General features: G+C 58.5%; 1 protein-coding gene across 2 annotated transcripts in view; it reads right to left on the bottom strand.

Moving 5' to 3' along the window:
• The window catches only part of PDE2A (phosphodiesterase 2A), a 376047-nt gene that overhangs the window by 27550 nt on the left and 334213 nt on the right, over positions 1-14284 (bottom strand). For both annotated transcript variants that reach the window (XM_048838672.2, XM_048838681.2), the window contains 5 exons: positions 12797-12908; positions 6516-6555; positions 2990-3053; positions 1077-1155; positions 479-656 (listed from right to left, as the gene is read on the bottom strand). In XM_048838672.2, coding sequence (XP_048694629.1) covers positions 479-656; positions 1077-1155; positions 2990-3053; positions 6516-6555; positions 12797-12908 — 473 coding nt within the window. The remainder of the gene's footprint in view (positions 1-478; positions 657-1076; positions 1156-2989; positions 3054-6515; positions 6556-12796; positions 12909-14284) is intronic.

The raw sequence follows: 14284 nt of genomic DNA, 5'->3' as shown, positions 1-14284 counted from the left end.
ACAGAGCTGTCACGTGCCTTGTCCGAGATCACAGAGCCGCGAGCAGGCCATAGGGGTCCTGCTACCACCACTAGAGCGGGGCTCCCTCATCCTCAGTACCGGTGGCGAATTAATACAGAGGCTGCTTCTCGACCTTCTCCGCTTCCCTTCTTCTCCAGCTGCTCTGACCCGTCGCCAGGCTCCTCTTGGGAATGAGGAGCCAGGAGACTGGCGGAGGCAGCTGGAGACTCGGAGGAGTTGGCTGCACGGGGGCCGCCGATGGATCCCAGCTCGAGGAAAGCTGCTCTGGGAGAACACGTGGTCAGAAACTACGCCCTGGCGATCAAGCCGGGATCTGATGGGTCTTTGCCCTTGTGTGGCCTCGACGACCGCGGCACCCCAAGGGCGCAGCATCGAGGGAGTGCTGTGTCCAATGCCCGCGTGCCCTGGCAGCACCGGGGAGCTGCACCCCAGTGCCCAGCACTGCCCAGGCTCTCACCATGGCTCTCGTTCTTGATGGGGAAGCAGAGGATGTTTCGGGTCCGGAAGCCTGTGCTGTCGTCCACCCCCCGGTAGAAGAGCGGGTGGGAATAGGCGTCCTTGATGTTGAGGATCTTCCCCGTCGTTGCCACGTGACCCGCAATGCCCTGATCCGCCGGGATGCGGATTTCGTAGCTCTGAGGGACAGGATTGACCGAGACGTTGGCCCCATGCTGTCCAGCCCTCCCCATGCCCATCTCTGTCCAATCCCTTGTCCTCCCGGGGCTCAGGGAACCACCTCCCATCCCCATCTCCTGGGATTCGGTCCCATCTCCCTACCTTGCACCCTGCCCCTCTCCAGCTCCATCTCCAACACCCGCCTGGCCTCCCTGTCCCAGCTGAGTCGCCATCTCCTGGCCCTCATGTAGCAGCACCCTCGGCCTGGCATGGAGACCGCTCTCCTCCTCATGACCAGCCCCCCCTGGTCTGGAGCGGGTGGCTCCAGCTGACCCCCTCGGCCTGACCTCATCCTCAGGCCTGCTCCATCCTCCAGACCCGAGGCCACCGCCCGCAGCTCCCTCTGCTGGTGAGCCCCAGGCCCGCCAGGGAGGGCTTACCTCGTCATCCACCACGCCCCCGTCAAACACCTTGGCCACCAGCTCATGGCTGAACGTGTCCAGCAGGAAAACCGAGCATCTGCAAGAGACAACCAGCCGCTCAGCCAGATCTCCACAGCAAGCACCATCCAGTCACAGGGCAAAGCCCATGCAAGGCAGCAGAACGACTCCGATTGACTCCCCTCGGCTTCGGACCAGGCCCACGGCCTCTGGTTAGCACATCTCCCCTTTGGATTCATTGACCCAGCGCCCCACCATGAGACGAGAGATTCCCGTGATCCTGGCCTCTGTGCTCACCAGTGATCCCGGGGCATGGAGTGTTAGCCCCACAGTTCTGGCTACATTCCAGCTGGGTAATGACATTCGGCTTTCCTCAGTTTCCCCGGCTCTTCCTTCTGGACAAGGTATTCTTCACCTCCTGTCCTAAACTTGACAAAGCCCTGGCTGGGATGATTTAGTTGGGGATTGGTCGTGCTTTGAGCAGGGGGTTGGACTAGATGGCCTCCTGAGGTCCCTTCCAACCCTGATATTCTATGATTCTATGAAACCTCCAGGCATACATCCAAACAAAATTGGCAACCCTATGTCCTCTACCCTGGTCCCTTCCTGTGGTTTTTCTCATGGATAGGGGGTAATCTAGCCCTCTGCACTCAAAACAAACATGGACATTAAAACATTTATACTCCTCTTCCTGTTATATTTGCAAATGCGGACACCTGAGAAGGAGAAAATTAAGATTGGAAGTGTGTAACCGTAACTGTGCCCCCCTGGGCCATGTAACCTTAGCTCTGCCCGCATGCCATGTAACCTTGACTCCAGCCCCCAGGACACATACCCCTAACTCTGCCCCCTGGGACATGAACCTTTAATGTTGCCCCTTGCCCTTGTGCATCTGCATCATTATGCTGCAGTTGTTAGTCACACAATCGTGGTCTATTTCTCAGCTATTATATTGCACCGTAGGAGTCTCTCTCTGGGACACGAAGCTGCATGCGGCAGGAGCCAAAGAACACACTTCTCCTCGAGCCCTGGGTAGGCTGCGTGTGGCTGAGTTTTGCCCAGCCCTGAGTTTAGCTCTGCAGCCGCTTGGGCTATTGGCCTGTGGGCCAAGCCCGTGTGAATCAGGCCCAGTGCTGCCCTCCCAGGGCCAGCCTCGGGAGCGCAGGGTCAGGCCCCGTGTTTGTACCTTTGTGGGGCTGGGGGTCTCGGGTAGGGGTTTCCGTGCGGCTGTGCAGAAGGTGAGTGAGCCTGGCATGCTCCAGGGCTGGTGACAGCAACCCTCAAGCCCCTTGGGGGCAGCTTTGCTGCCTTTCCAGGGCACAGGATTACACGGGACTGCGGCGTGCTCGTCACCTTGTTCCTCGTGAAGCGCTGGAGGGAGCAGGCAGCCGGGCAGCTGCGTTCTAAGTGCAGACCTGAGCCCTGAGCCCCTGCCCTGGGCAGGATCCGGCCCAGGACAGTCCCAAGAGAGAGCCACGCTGATCAGAGAGAGCAGGGCCTGGCTTCTCCTGAGCCCGGGGCAGGGGATGCCTGGAGCAGCAGCTCTGCTGGCTTTGCCGGACCTGCTCCGATTCACGCCGGGGGGGACGTGAGAGGAGAACCAGGCCCCGTCTCCACGCTCAGGAAGTCTGCAGGCTTGCTGCCCGACTGGGGCATGGCGCGGGGAGCGAGCGTGAGGAGGAGGAGGGGGGAGATTTACACCGGGGAGCCGGAGATCAGAGCTGTAAAAGTAACCAGGGAGGAGCAGCTTTCCCACAGGATCAGCTGTTCCTGGCGCATGTCCCAGCCGCAGAAGAGGTCCAGGAACGTAATCCCAGCGTGCGTGCACACACGGCCTCCTTGGGAACAGGGGGCGCCCAGGCTGACTCCCCGCCCCCAGGGTAACGCCTTGCGCAGAGCAGCCGCTCACTCACATTTCGGCGTTGCTGAGACTCCGGGCTTCCGTGATGATCTCCTGGAGCAGCACCGACACGTCGTCTGTGGGGGAGAAGCGGATCGTTTGGCAGCTCAGACGAGGCCCAGGCAGCCTGGGCAGGGGCAGGGCGGTTCCGGGCACCGGCGAGGGGCCACGGAGCCTCTCACCTGTAGGCCTGAGCCCCCTGACGCTGAGCAAGAGGCCTCTCCAAGGGACGGCTCTGTGACCAGAGCTGGTGGCCTCGGGTCGTGGCGCATGGGGGCCGACGACACCCCAAAGCAGGAGCTATGGGGTTAGGCCAAGGTCCTGGCTGTCAGCCCCATACCTGACCCATTACTAGGATGCCAGGCTGCAGCTCTGTAGTCTGAACACGCCAGGGTTCTAATCCCGGCCCCAATGCCAGCTCCCTCCATAGCGAGTCACTTCCCTGCCCCGTGCCTCAGTTTCCCCATCTGTACAAGGGGACAGTGCCACTTACTTACTCTGCAGGCAGGCTGGGAGGCTTGGCGAGATGCCCGGGGATGAAGCAGCTGCTATATAAATGGTGCAAGGGCCAGATTCTGCTCGCCATGACACCGGGGTAAAGCCGGAGGGATGTGACTTGGAGCCCCCCTGGGGTCACTGAGAGCAGGAGCTAGCAATTAACACCGCTGTACAGCCCTTTAACTCGGCCCGGATGCCCTGACTCCATCCCCAGGCCTCTGGACACACGGACGTGGCCTGCTTGAGGGCCCAGACCGGAGGAGCACTGTGTGCCACCAGCCCTGGGCTGGGCTTCTTCCCCAGTCAAGCGCTCCGGCAGGCTTCACCCAGCCCCGGCTGCCGGGCAGTCATTTATCTCAGCCTCACACGGCCGGCGTCTCTGCTGGAGCTGGCTCTGGGGCCGGGCACGGGCCACCCTGATGAGCCCTGCTCTTTGTGGGAGCGTGTGCCCTCGGCAATCCGTCTCGGCCTTATCTCCACCGCCTACGTGTACAGCTGTGTCGCGCTGTGCCTCGCGGGTCCCACCGGCCTTGGAGAGGAGCCGAGGATGTCTGGGAGCACACAGCCAACTGGGGACAGCCGTGCGAGAGCTGGGGAGGGGACGTCAGCCTGCTAACCAGCTAACTAGCCGGAGGAAGGCAGGTCTATTGGTTAGACACGAGCCTGTGACTTCACCCTCTCCTTCGTTATGATGGGAATTGGGCCTGACTCGTGAAGCACAGAGGCGGTGGCCAGTGTCTCCAGCCCATTACAGAGCTTGGGGCTGGCCGTGCAGTCAGGAGCAGGGCAGAGCCGACCCACACCTCCCCAGATGTTTAGAGCTGGGGGAGCTGGTTCAGCACATGACACAGAGATGGGGCTCACCTCCTCCCAGGGCAGCCTACAGAGAGCATAAAGCCTTAGGGCAGAGGCCCAGGAACAGGTTTCCAGGGGTTGTGACCCCCCCATATGGCTGAATGGGGGGGTCAGGACCCAGCTAGAAAGGAGCGTCCCTGTAGAGAGAGGCCAGCGACGCTGGTCGGCATTACAATGTGGCCCCTTAGTGGATACAACCCAAGCTGCGATTTCTAACCCCCCGCCAGCCAACGGGAAAACACCCCACGGAATGGCCGCCGGGTGTCCCCCGTGAGAAAGGAGCGGGCGGTTCTCAGCCCAGTCTGCACTGGGCATTGCCCAGGTCACTAACCCGCTGCGGACTGGCACTGATGGTGGCGGCCGTTACAGGAAGGCCGGGGAGACCGGGCTCCTTATTCGTTAGTTCTGGGGGTTTCCCTCGGGATCCCAGGGCAGGGCAGCGCCCACGCTCTGTGGGGCAGACAGAACGAGAGCTGGCCGGGGACGTCTTCGGGGTGCAGGGCTGGGTCTCCGTGATGTGACATGGCTGTGACATATTGGGGGGAGGGGCGGTGTGTGTGTGTGTGTACAGAGGATCTCTGTGTGTGTATGCATGCATGTGCGGGGGGTGTGGGTGTACATGGGATCTCTGTGTGTGTGTACAGGGGATTTGTGTGTGTGTATGCATGCATGTGCGGGGGGTGTGGGTGTACATGGGATCTCTGTGTGTGTGTATGCATGCATGTACAGGGGATCTGTGTGTGTGTGTACAGGGGATTTGTGTGTGTGTATGCATGCATGTACAGGGGATCTGTGTGTGTGTGTGTGTGTGTACAGGGGATCTGTCTGTGTGTATGCATGCATGTACAGGGGATCTGTGTGTGTGTGTGTACAGGGGATTTGTGTGTGTGTATGCATGCATGTACAGGGGATCTGTGTGTGTGTGTGTACAGGGGATCTGTCTGTGTGTATGCATGCATGTACAGGGGATCTGTGTGTGTGTGTGTACAGGGGATTTGTGTGTGTGTATGCATGCATGTACAGGAGATCTCTGTGTGTGTGTGTACAGGGGATCTGTGTGTGTGTATGCATGCATGTATAGGAGATCTGTGTGTGTTTGTGTACAGGGGATCTGTGTGTGTGTATGCATGCATGTATAGGAGATCTCTGTGTGTTTGTGTACAGGGGATCTGTCTGTGTGTATGCATGCATGTACAGGGGATCTGTGTGTGTGTGTGTACAGGGGATCTGTCTGTGTGTATGCATGCATGTATAGGAGATCTCTGTGTGTTTGTGTACAGGGGATCTGTATGTGTGTATGCATGCATGTACAGGGGATCTGTGTGTGTGTGTACAGGGGATCTGTGTGTGTGTGTGTACAGGGGATCTGTCTGTGTGTATGCATGCATGTACAGGGGATCTCTGTGTGTGTGTGTACAGGGGATTTGTGTGTGTGTATGCATGCATGTACAGGGGATCTGTGTGTGTGTGTACAGGGGATCTGTGTGTGTGTATGCATGCATGTACAGGGGATCTCTCTGTGTGTGTGTACAGGGGATCTGTGTGTGTGTATGCATGCATGTACAGGGGATCTGTGTGTGTGTGTGTACAGGGGATCTGTGTGTGTGTATGCATGCATGTACAGGGGATCTCTGTGTGTGTGTGTACAGGGGATCTGTGTGTGTGTATGCATGCATGTACAGGGGATCTCTGTGTGTGTGTGTACAGGGGATCTGTGTGTGTGTGTACAGGGGATCTGTGTGTGTGTGTGCATGCATGTACAGGGGATCTGTGTGTGTGTGTGTACAGGGGATTTGTGTGTGTGTATGCATGCATGTACAGGGGATCTGTGTGTGTGTGTGTACAGGGGATCTGTGTGTGTGTGTACAGGGGATCTGTGTGTGTGTATGCATGCATGTACAGGGGATGTGAAGCTGCTCTGTTAGTTGTACCCCTGGGAGCTGTATTTTGGAGCTGAGAAGACAGGGCTGTGAGCCCTCCCTGTGTAACGCACGCAGAGAGGCTGCCGTGGATTTGCCATAGGGGCCCATATCCACTAGGAATGTGGCTTCCCAGCGGGCCCCCACCCTGCCACCACCAACCCTGGGCCAGAGGAATGTGCAGACCTAGAGGCGAACGCCCAGCCACCCACCAGAGAGTCGGGCCCCAGCAGTACATGGCCTGTAGGGACAGAAAAAGCCACCTACCCAAGTGCGTAAACAGGTTCTTAGCCACTTGCAGGAGCGCCTGTGGGGGGGGGGGGGGGGGGGGAAGGGAAATCTGGTTATCTGAGTTCATTATTGGAGTTAATTAAACAAGTCTGCTCCCCTCCCCCACCCCGGGCTCAAGACCAGTCACCAGCCAAAGCTCACTTCCGTCTTCCTGCCTGTGACCTCCGCAGTCTCCTATAAATCCCCACGTGGCGTCCTAATTAGCCCTCGTTATTGTCCACAAGCACCTGACACCCCCTGGCCGGGAGCAGGCCTGAACACTGGGTGTCCTGAGGGCCCTGATGAGCGGGATCTCCCCCAGGGTGCTGCCTTCAGCTCAGCGGTGTGAGGGTAGCAGTGGCGATCAGGGCCCTACTGTGCTAGGTGCTGCATGTACCCAAAGCACGAGCCAGTCCTGGCCCTGGAGAGCGTACAGTTTGCACAAAGGGTGGGAGGGGAAACTGAGGCATGGAGCGGGACCGGTGACAAAGCCAGAAGTGGAACCCAGGTCTCCTGACCCTGCCCACCCAAATCCAGTGATCGGGCCACTAGGCCACTCCGCCTCTCCCACAGGGCATTCTGGGGAGTACAAGAAAAATGCTCAGAGGGGCTAGGGGAGAGGAGGGCAGGACGACGCGGAGGTGATGGGACAGAGACACCGTCCAAGGGGGATAAGCTTTGTGTCCTACCGGTGAGGGAAGTCACTGCTTTAACCCCAGCCTTGCTCTATTGGTGGGTTCCCCCCCAGCTCCTGTTAATACCATCAAATGGTTTCTAAACATTTGTGGCTTCCCATTAATTCCCCCCACCCATCACCCTGGGAGCAGTGGCCATCCCTCGGGGCAGAAATCAATGCCTCTCTGGAAGAGACATTGCCTCTGTCCGGCCTTAGGCCCAACAGGTGAAGTTATTTCCTGGTCCCCAGTGCAATGCTGAGATGTGACGAAGTGGGACTGTTCTTAATGTTTCCTCTGAATCGTGTGGGGGTGCCTCAGTTTCCCCTAGGCAGTTCTTAAGTATCTAGGTGGTGGGGTAAGGGTGTATAATCACTGCAGAGCCCTAGAGGGCAGGTGTGTGCAGGAGTCTGGACACAGAGAATGGCCGACACCCTTTTTCCTGGCAACTGATGGCCTGGGCCCTTCCCCCCTGCAAGGTGAGAGCTAAAGGGTTGGAGAACAAAGAAATCAGGTGACCTCCTGGCTCGGGGAAAGGAACAAAGCCCAGAGGAGGGGAGTGGGGGGCTGGAGGGAGTTTCAGTTTTGGGGCTGGCTGGGACATGGAGTGAAGTGCAGACGTGGTTGTCTGGCTCACTGCCCCCCAAAATGGACCCAACTGAGGGGTCCTGTTCTCTGCACCTACAAGCTCGGTTTTAGACCATGTTCCTGTCGTCTAATAAACCTCTGTTTTACTGGCTGGCTAAGAGTCACGTCTGACTGCGAAGTTGGGGTGCAGGACCCTCTGGCTTCCCCAGGAGCCCCGCCTGAGCGGACTCGCTGTGGGAAGCGCACGGAGGGGCAGAGGATGCCGAATGCTCCGAGGTCAGACTCAGGAAGGTGGAAGCTGTGTGAGCTGTGTGTCCTGCAGACAGGCTCCTCACAGGAAGGCTACTACCCCAGAGTCCTGCCTGGCTTCATGGGGAGCAGTTCCAGAGCATCGCCCAGGGACTCCGTGACATGAGGCTATGCCCCACAGTGCCACCGGAGGGTGCCCCGAGCACGGGGCTGAAGGAGAGGGTCACTACCTTTCAGGTGTGAGTGTGTGGGTGGAGGGGGGGGGGGTTGGAGCAAGCCACATCTACGCTGTCAAGGAGTCAGCATGGGTTGGCCTGGCTGAGCGTGAGAAGGAGAGCACGTCAGCGGGTGCAAGCAACTGCCCAGGTGCGTAACCAATGCCCGCCCGTGTGACTGTGTGAGATCCCGGGTGTGTCAGTGTGCAAACACACAAGGGTATCTGCATGTACAAGGGATTGTGTCGCCACCGGGATGCCAGCGTATGCCTGGGGGTGCCTGCGGATGCGCATGCAGCCGTATGCCGTTGCATGCAATAGTGCGAGAGAATAGGGCGCGTAAGTGCACGTGACCCAGCCCTCGTGTGTGCATGCACGAGGGTGCTTGGGTGTGTTCACTAACCCTGAGCAGCAGCAGATCCAAGCCCCCGGGAAGCAGGGCAGGTGTAGAACTGGGTGGGAAACAGTTTTCCCAGCCTGGAAATATTTTTGAGAGTTTGCAAGTGTTCACCTGACTGTGGACAAAAAGTCAAATTCGAACGTTTTTGCAAATTAAAAAAAAAAATTTCGGCTTCGGTCAGTCCCAGCGGTTCCTTTCGCTCAGTTGGAAGAAACATTTCCTTCAGATTGCAATGGTTTCTTCTTTACCCTTTTCTCAGTCGAATGAGCTTCAATGTCAAAGCAAAACACCGGGAAACTGGACCGTTTGGCTTTGAAAATGTGGAAACAAAACGGTTTGACAGTTTCAGAACTTTTTTTTTTTTTCAAACTTGCTGCCAGCCGGGAGATTCGCCAACACGGACCAGGTTTCCTGAACGGTTTTGACAAATCAGCATCGTTCAATGAAAAAAACGTTTTGTCAAAAAGTTCCCAACCAGCTGACGGCCAGAGCGGGTGAGGACAAATCCTACCCACTAGGGGGCAGTGCTACCCACACAGCCCATTACCCTCCTAGAATCCCAGCTCTGGAAGTCTGTTACATGTGGGGATGAGTGGCCACTCCCCAGCACCAGCCAAACTGAGACCCTAACCCAGCCCCCGCCCATCCCATTCTGGGGAAGCTCCATCTCTCTGCCCCGGGATCACCGGGTGCCAGTGTTATTATTAAACACCTCTGAACAAAGAAGCCGTCTCTTGGGGAGGCGAGAGTATGAACAATAATTAAATCCTCCCTTTAGGTGTCTGCTGAGATGGGAGAGAGCAATTGCATCCTGGCAAGCGTGCCCATGCACCGGGCGCTTTGTATAATGGCTGGCGCCGGGCGCTCGCTGCACTGGACTAGGTCTCCAAAGATCTGGGTTTAATCTCTGGCTCTGCTACTGACCAGACAAGTCACTTTATTGCTGTGCCTCAGTTTCCCATCTGTAAACCGGGGCTAATGATTGTGTCTTGTCTACGCGGTCAGCTCCTGAGGGCAGGAACTGTCTCTTACAATGTGTCCAAGCAACGCCTGGCACAGTGGGGACCCAGTTTGATCTCGGCCAGTTGGCGCTGCTGTCCCATGGATCTGCTCCCAGCAGATACCTTCTTCTCCTTGCTTCACTCCTCCTAATGCCCAAAGCAGATGGTGCCTGAAAGGACTTGGGCCTGTCTAAGCACTAGCTCCAAGCCCTTCCGATGGTCAGTGTGTGCAGCTCTGCCTCCCTGTGGCAAAGAAACAGCTTGGCACTAACGTCACATGGCTAGATGCTTCGGCGCGACTAGGCAGCTTTAGTCTTGTGGGACACTGATACGGAATCTGCCCTGCTGATGTGTGTATGGACCCCTGCCCCCTGCTGGATGGTACCGATGTGCATAGGGACCCCTGCCCCCTGCTGGATGGTGCCGATGTGCGTAGGGACCGCTGCCACCTGCTGGATGGTGCCGATGTGCGTAGGGACCCCTGCCCCCTGCTGGATGGTGCCGATGTGCGTAGGGACCGCTGCCCCCTGCTGGATGGTGCTGATGTGCGTAGGGACCCCTGCCCCCTGCTGGATGGTGCCGATGTGCGTAGGGACCGCTGCCCCCTGCTGGATGGTGCCGATGTGCATAGGGACCCCTGCCCCCTGCTGGATGGTGCCGATGTGCATAGGGACCGCTGCCCCCTGCTGGATGGTGCCGATGTGCGTAGGGACCGCTGCCCCCTGCTGGATGGTGCCGATGTGCGTAGGGACCCCTGCCCCCTGCTGGATGGTGCCGATGTGCGTAGGGACCCCACCACGATGCTGATGTGCCCATGCCCCGTGCTGGGTGGTGCTGAAGTGTGTATTCACCACTGCCCCCTGTTGCTATGGCTAGGACGGGTCACACTCTAATGGCTGGGGTCCTGAGCGGAGGACAAAGCCCCACCACCCCCAGTAAGAGAAGGCGATTCTCCTCTAGCTCATGTTGTCAGAGGTCTCTGTTTTACTGCATGTGGCCAGTGAGCCATTGTGAACATACCCCAGAGCCACGAGCCTCCAGGGGACAGTAGGCAGACAAGGGTGTTGGCAGGGCATCCCCCATGTTCTCTGCATCCCCGGGGGCAGAGCGAGGCTCCTGCCGGCCGGCCTTCCCCTGCCAGCTCTGGGTCACCTCCCAGGGCATTTGCAATTCAGATCCACATGTCCCAGTTAGCCAAGCATGGCAGTGGGGGCTCCTGAACTCGCCCCTCCCGGCCTGATTAGTGCCATCAGAGCAGCAGGCCGTGGCGGGCTTGGGGGCTGAATGACAGGCGGTGAAATTAGCGGTGTGATGGGCACCACGACGGGGGAGGGCTGCAGAGAGTGGAACTGACTCATTTCTATCTGGCACTGAGCCAGGATGGAGCTGATGAGCCCGTCCTGGGCTAGGGCTGCCAGGTGTCCAGTTTTCAACTGGAATGCCTGATCGAAAAGGGACCCTGGCAGTGCCAGTCAGCACCGCTGACCGGGCCGTTAAAAGTCCAGTTGGTGCAGGGCTGGCAGGCTCCTGCCTGGCTCCGCGCAGTTCCTGGAAGCGGCCGGCATGTCTCTCTGGCTCCTAGGCATAGGGGCAGCCACGGGGGCTCCATGCGCTGACCCCGCCCCGAGCGCTGGCTCCGCAGCTCCTATTGGCTGGGAACTGCAGCCAATGGGAGTTGCAGGGGCGGTGTGTGAGGATGGGGGCAATGCACAGAGCCCCCTGGCTGCCCCTTCGCTTAGGAGCTGGAGGGATGGGATGCCACTTCAAGGAGCCACCTAAGGTAAGTGCCACCCAGAGCCCGCATCCCTCACCTCCTCCCATGTCCCAACCTCCTGCCCCAGCCCAGAGCCCCCTCCTACACCCAAACTCCCTCCCACAGCCTGCACCCCAACCCGCTGCCCCAGCCCGGTGAAAAAGAGCGAGTGAGTGAGGGTGGGGGAGAGTGAGTGATGGCAGGGGGGATGGAGTAAGCAGGAGCAGGGCCTTGGAGAAGGGCCGGGGCAGGGGGCGGGACAAGGGTGTTCGGTTTTCTGCTATTAGAAAGTTGGCAATCCTATCCTGGGCAGATCCAGATGGGAAGGGTGAGACCAGCAGAAGTAAGACCAAAATCGCCTGGCTGACAGGCTGAGTGCACAGCCCAGAGACCCGGCCAGGGGGCAGGACAGAGTGGGTGGGTCAGACAGGTGCTGAGAGGCTGGATTCCCTTGTGGTTTAGGATCGGACTTGAGATCTGGGGACTGTTCCTGGCTCTACCCTGCATGCATTGTCAGTCCTGGGATAAGTCACTTCATCCTCCTTGCCTCAGTTTCCCCAACTGTAAACTGGGGGCGAGGCTTCTCTACTTCACAGGTAGAACTTTCATCTCTTCATGTCTGCCAGGTGCTTAGATATGGCCAAGGAAAGTGGCCATATCTAATGGGGTACACATGTAGGTAACCCCACATGTCCAGCAAGGGGAAGCTCCCGATCATCAGGATGGGGATCCCCCCAAAATGTGTGGGACTGGTCCTGCCTTTCCTGGCCTATAGGACAATCAGCCCTGAGTTTACACGGAGACCTGTGAAACATCCTCCCAACAACACAGCGACCTGCTCTCCACCCTGGCCTCCGGGAGAGGGGGAGTTATGGGCCCCGCAGCATGACAATGCTGGAGACAGTCTGACAGCCTTGCAGGCTTTTCCAGAGGGGATCCTGGCTTCAGAGAACCCTCCTCCGAAGAGCAGGCCTCTCTAGAAGCTGGCCAACATGGCGGATAAGGGCCAGCTACTGCTACCAGCCAGCGGAATTTCTCCCGTAGCTGAAGTTGTGAGGCCTGCACTGTGGAGCTCAAAGCCCAGGGGTCTAGCCCCGCGCTGGCAGGGGGTTGAGGGTTCGGGAACAGCCTGCTGTGGGTGCCCGGTTCAACCCCCTCTCAAATGCCTGCCTTGCCCCATTCCCTCTGCATTCCCAGTGCAGCGATGCCCCAGCACCTCCACTCGATGCCCCATGGCGCTCCCACGGCGCATGGACACTCAGTCCAGCCACCCCACCACCACTGAGAGGTGGATGTAGCCAGCTGCCCCTCCCCATATGCACGGCTGCAGCAGCCGCATGGCACAGCCTGTTACGCCCCTGCGGCCGTGCGTAATGAGCGAGCGAGCTGCCCCCTTACCTGGCACTCGCACTTCAGCTTCTGCTCCTTCTGGAAGGCCAGTGTGCTGGTCAGGACGGTGGAGGTGTAGCAGAAGCAGTGCTGGATTCTGTGCTCGTCGGCCTCCGTGTAGCTGAGGCGAGAAGAGCGGCACGGTCAGAACAGGGACGGCGGGCGGCGGCTCCTGCGGCCAATGCTGCTCAGCCGGGGAGCCTGCCGGTGCTGCCTGTCCAGAGGAGATCCACCTCACTGACATGCAGCCACCTCTGAGGCAGGACATGGCAGCTGTTCCCCAATGCACCATGCATTCCCCTCCTCTCTCCTGGACGATCGCAATGCGCTGCTCCGAGGCCCAGCTCCCCTGCCCTGCCTCGGTTTCTCCAGCTGTAGGACAGGAATGAGGCTACTGACCCACCTTGCAGCAGGGTTGGGGTGAAGATTACTACACAGTCTATCCGGCCTCAGCTCAGGTCAGCCGGGATTTGCCCTCATCTGCTCCTGTCCCCTTCCCAAAACCCTGACCTGGACCGGGCCTCGCCCATGAAACGGTGGCAGGGGTACTGGCGGGATCAGGGAAGGAGGGCTCGGGGCAGCTGAATGAGAGAGGCCTGGTGAAGGCTGAGCTGAGTCAGGCAAGCTGCCAGCCAGCCAAGCAGTGGGGACGGGGCTTTGCTCTGTTATTATTAAGCTCTGAATCCAAGTTTCAGGAAATGAATTACCCAGTGAGGGGGATTCTGTGCCTGTGGATTAGGGGAACCCTTTACTGCGCCTTTAATTGGAGCTGGTGCTTGGCTCGGACAGCGCCCAAACCTGGCATGGACGCTGAAGGCTTTGATCATCAGCATACCTCTTCCCTCTGTCCTACACCTGCTTGGGTCCCAAGCACCAGGCAGTAAAGGCCCAGGGCACAATTCTGCAGTGTCCTTCCCCTTGTGTTGTCACTGGAACATGCAGCTGAACATGACACCATTCTGAGTGGGAGCTTTTTTGCATCCATGTGCCACGGGGGCATCTGGCAACACAGCCCCCTGCTGCAGTGAGTTCCACCAGTTAACAATGCAGTGCTCAGTGGAGAGCTTCTTTGCATGGTGCTAGGGTTACATGTATGTTCTGGCTCACTCCATCGAGTGAGCCCTTGGTCTCCTCTCACGGGGTGAAGGAGAGACTGCTGGGTTTTCATTCCATCCTTCCTGGTTTTAAAGACCCCAGTCCAATCCCCTCCACTCTTCCCCACTATTAATTTTCTGACTCCAGTATCTGAAGCTACAGCCCAAGGCAATGAAGTCCCAAGTCCCTCCCTACACCAGCCAAATGCTCTAATTAATGTCCCTCGAAGCAGCTACACAATCTCAAGACAGCTCGATTCCCTCTGGACCAGTGGCACCAATCAGTGGGGTGGCAGAATGATCCCCCGAGGTTTTCGCACCTGCTCAGCGTTCCACAGGCCACAAAGCCAGGCTGCTCTGAAGCAGCGGCTCCGTCCGACCTCAGGCCAGCGATCCCGCTACG

Source organism: Caretta caretta, chromosome 1 (assembly GCF_965140235.1).
Source record: "Caretta caretta isolate rCarCar2 chromosome 1, rCarCar1.hap1, whole genome shotgun sequence".
Taxonomy (NCBI): domain Eukaryota; kingdom Metazoa; phylum Chordata; order Testudines; family Cheloniidae; genus Caretta; species Caretta caretta.
The sequence above is the reverse complement of the archived record's forward strand: the minus strand, read 5'-3'. Positions and strand labels throughout refer to the sequence as shown.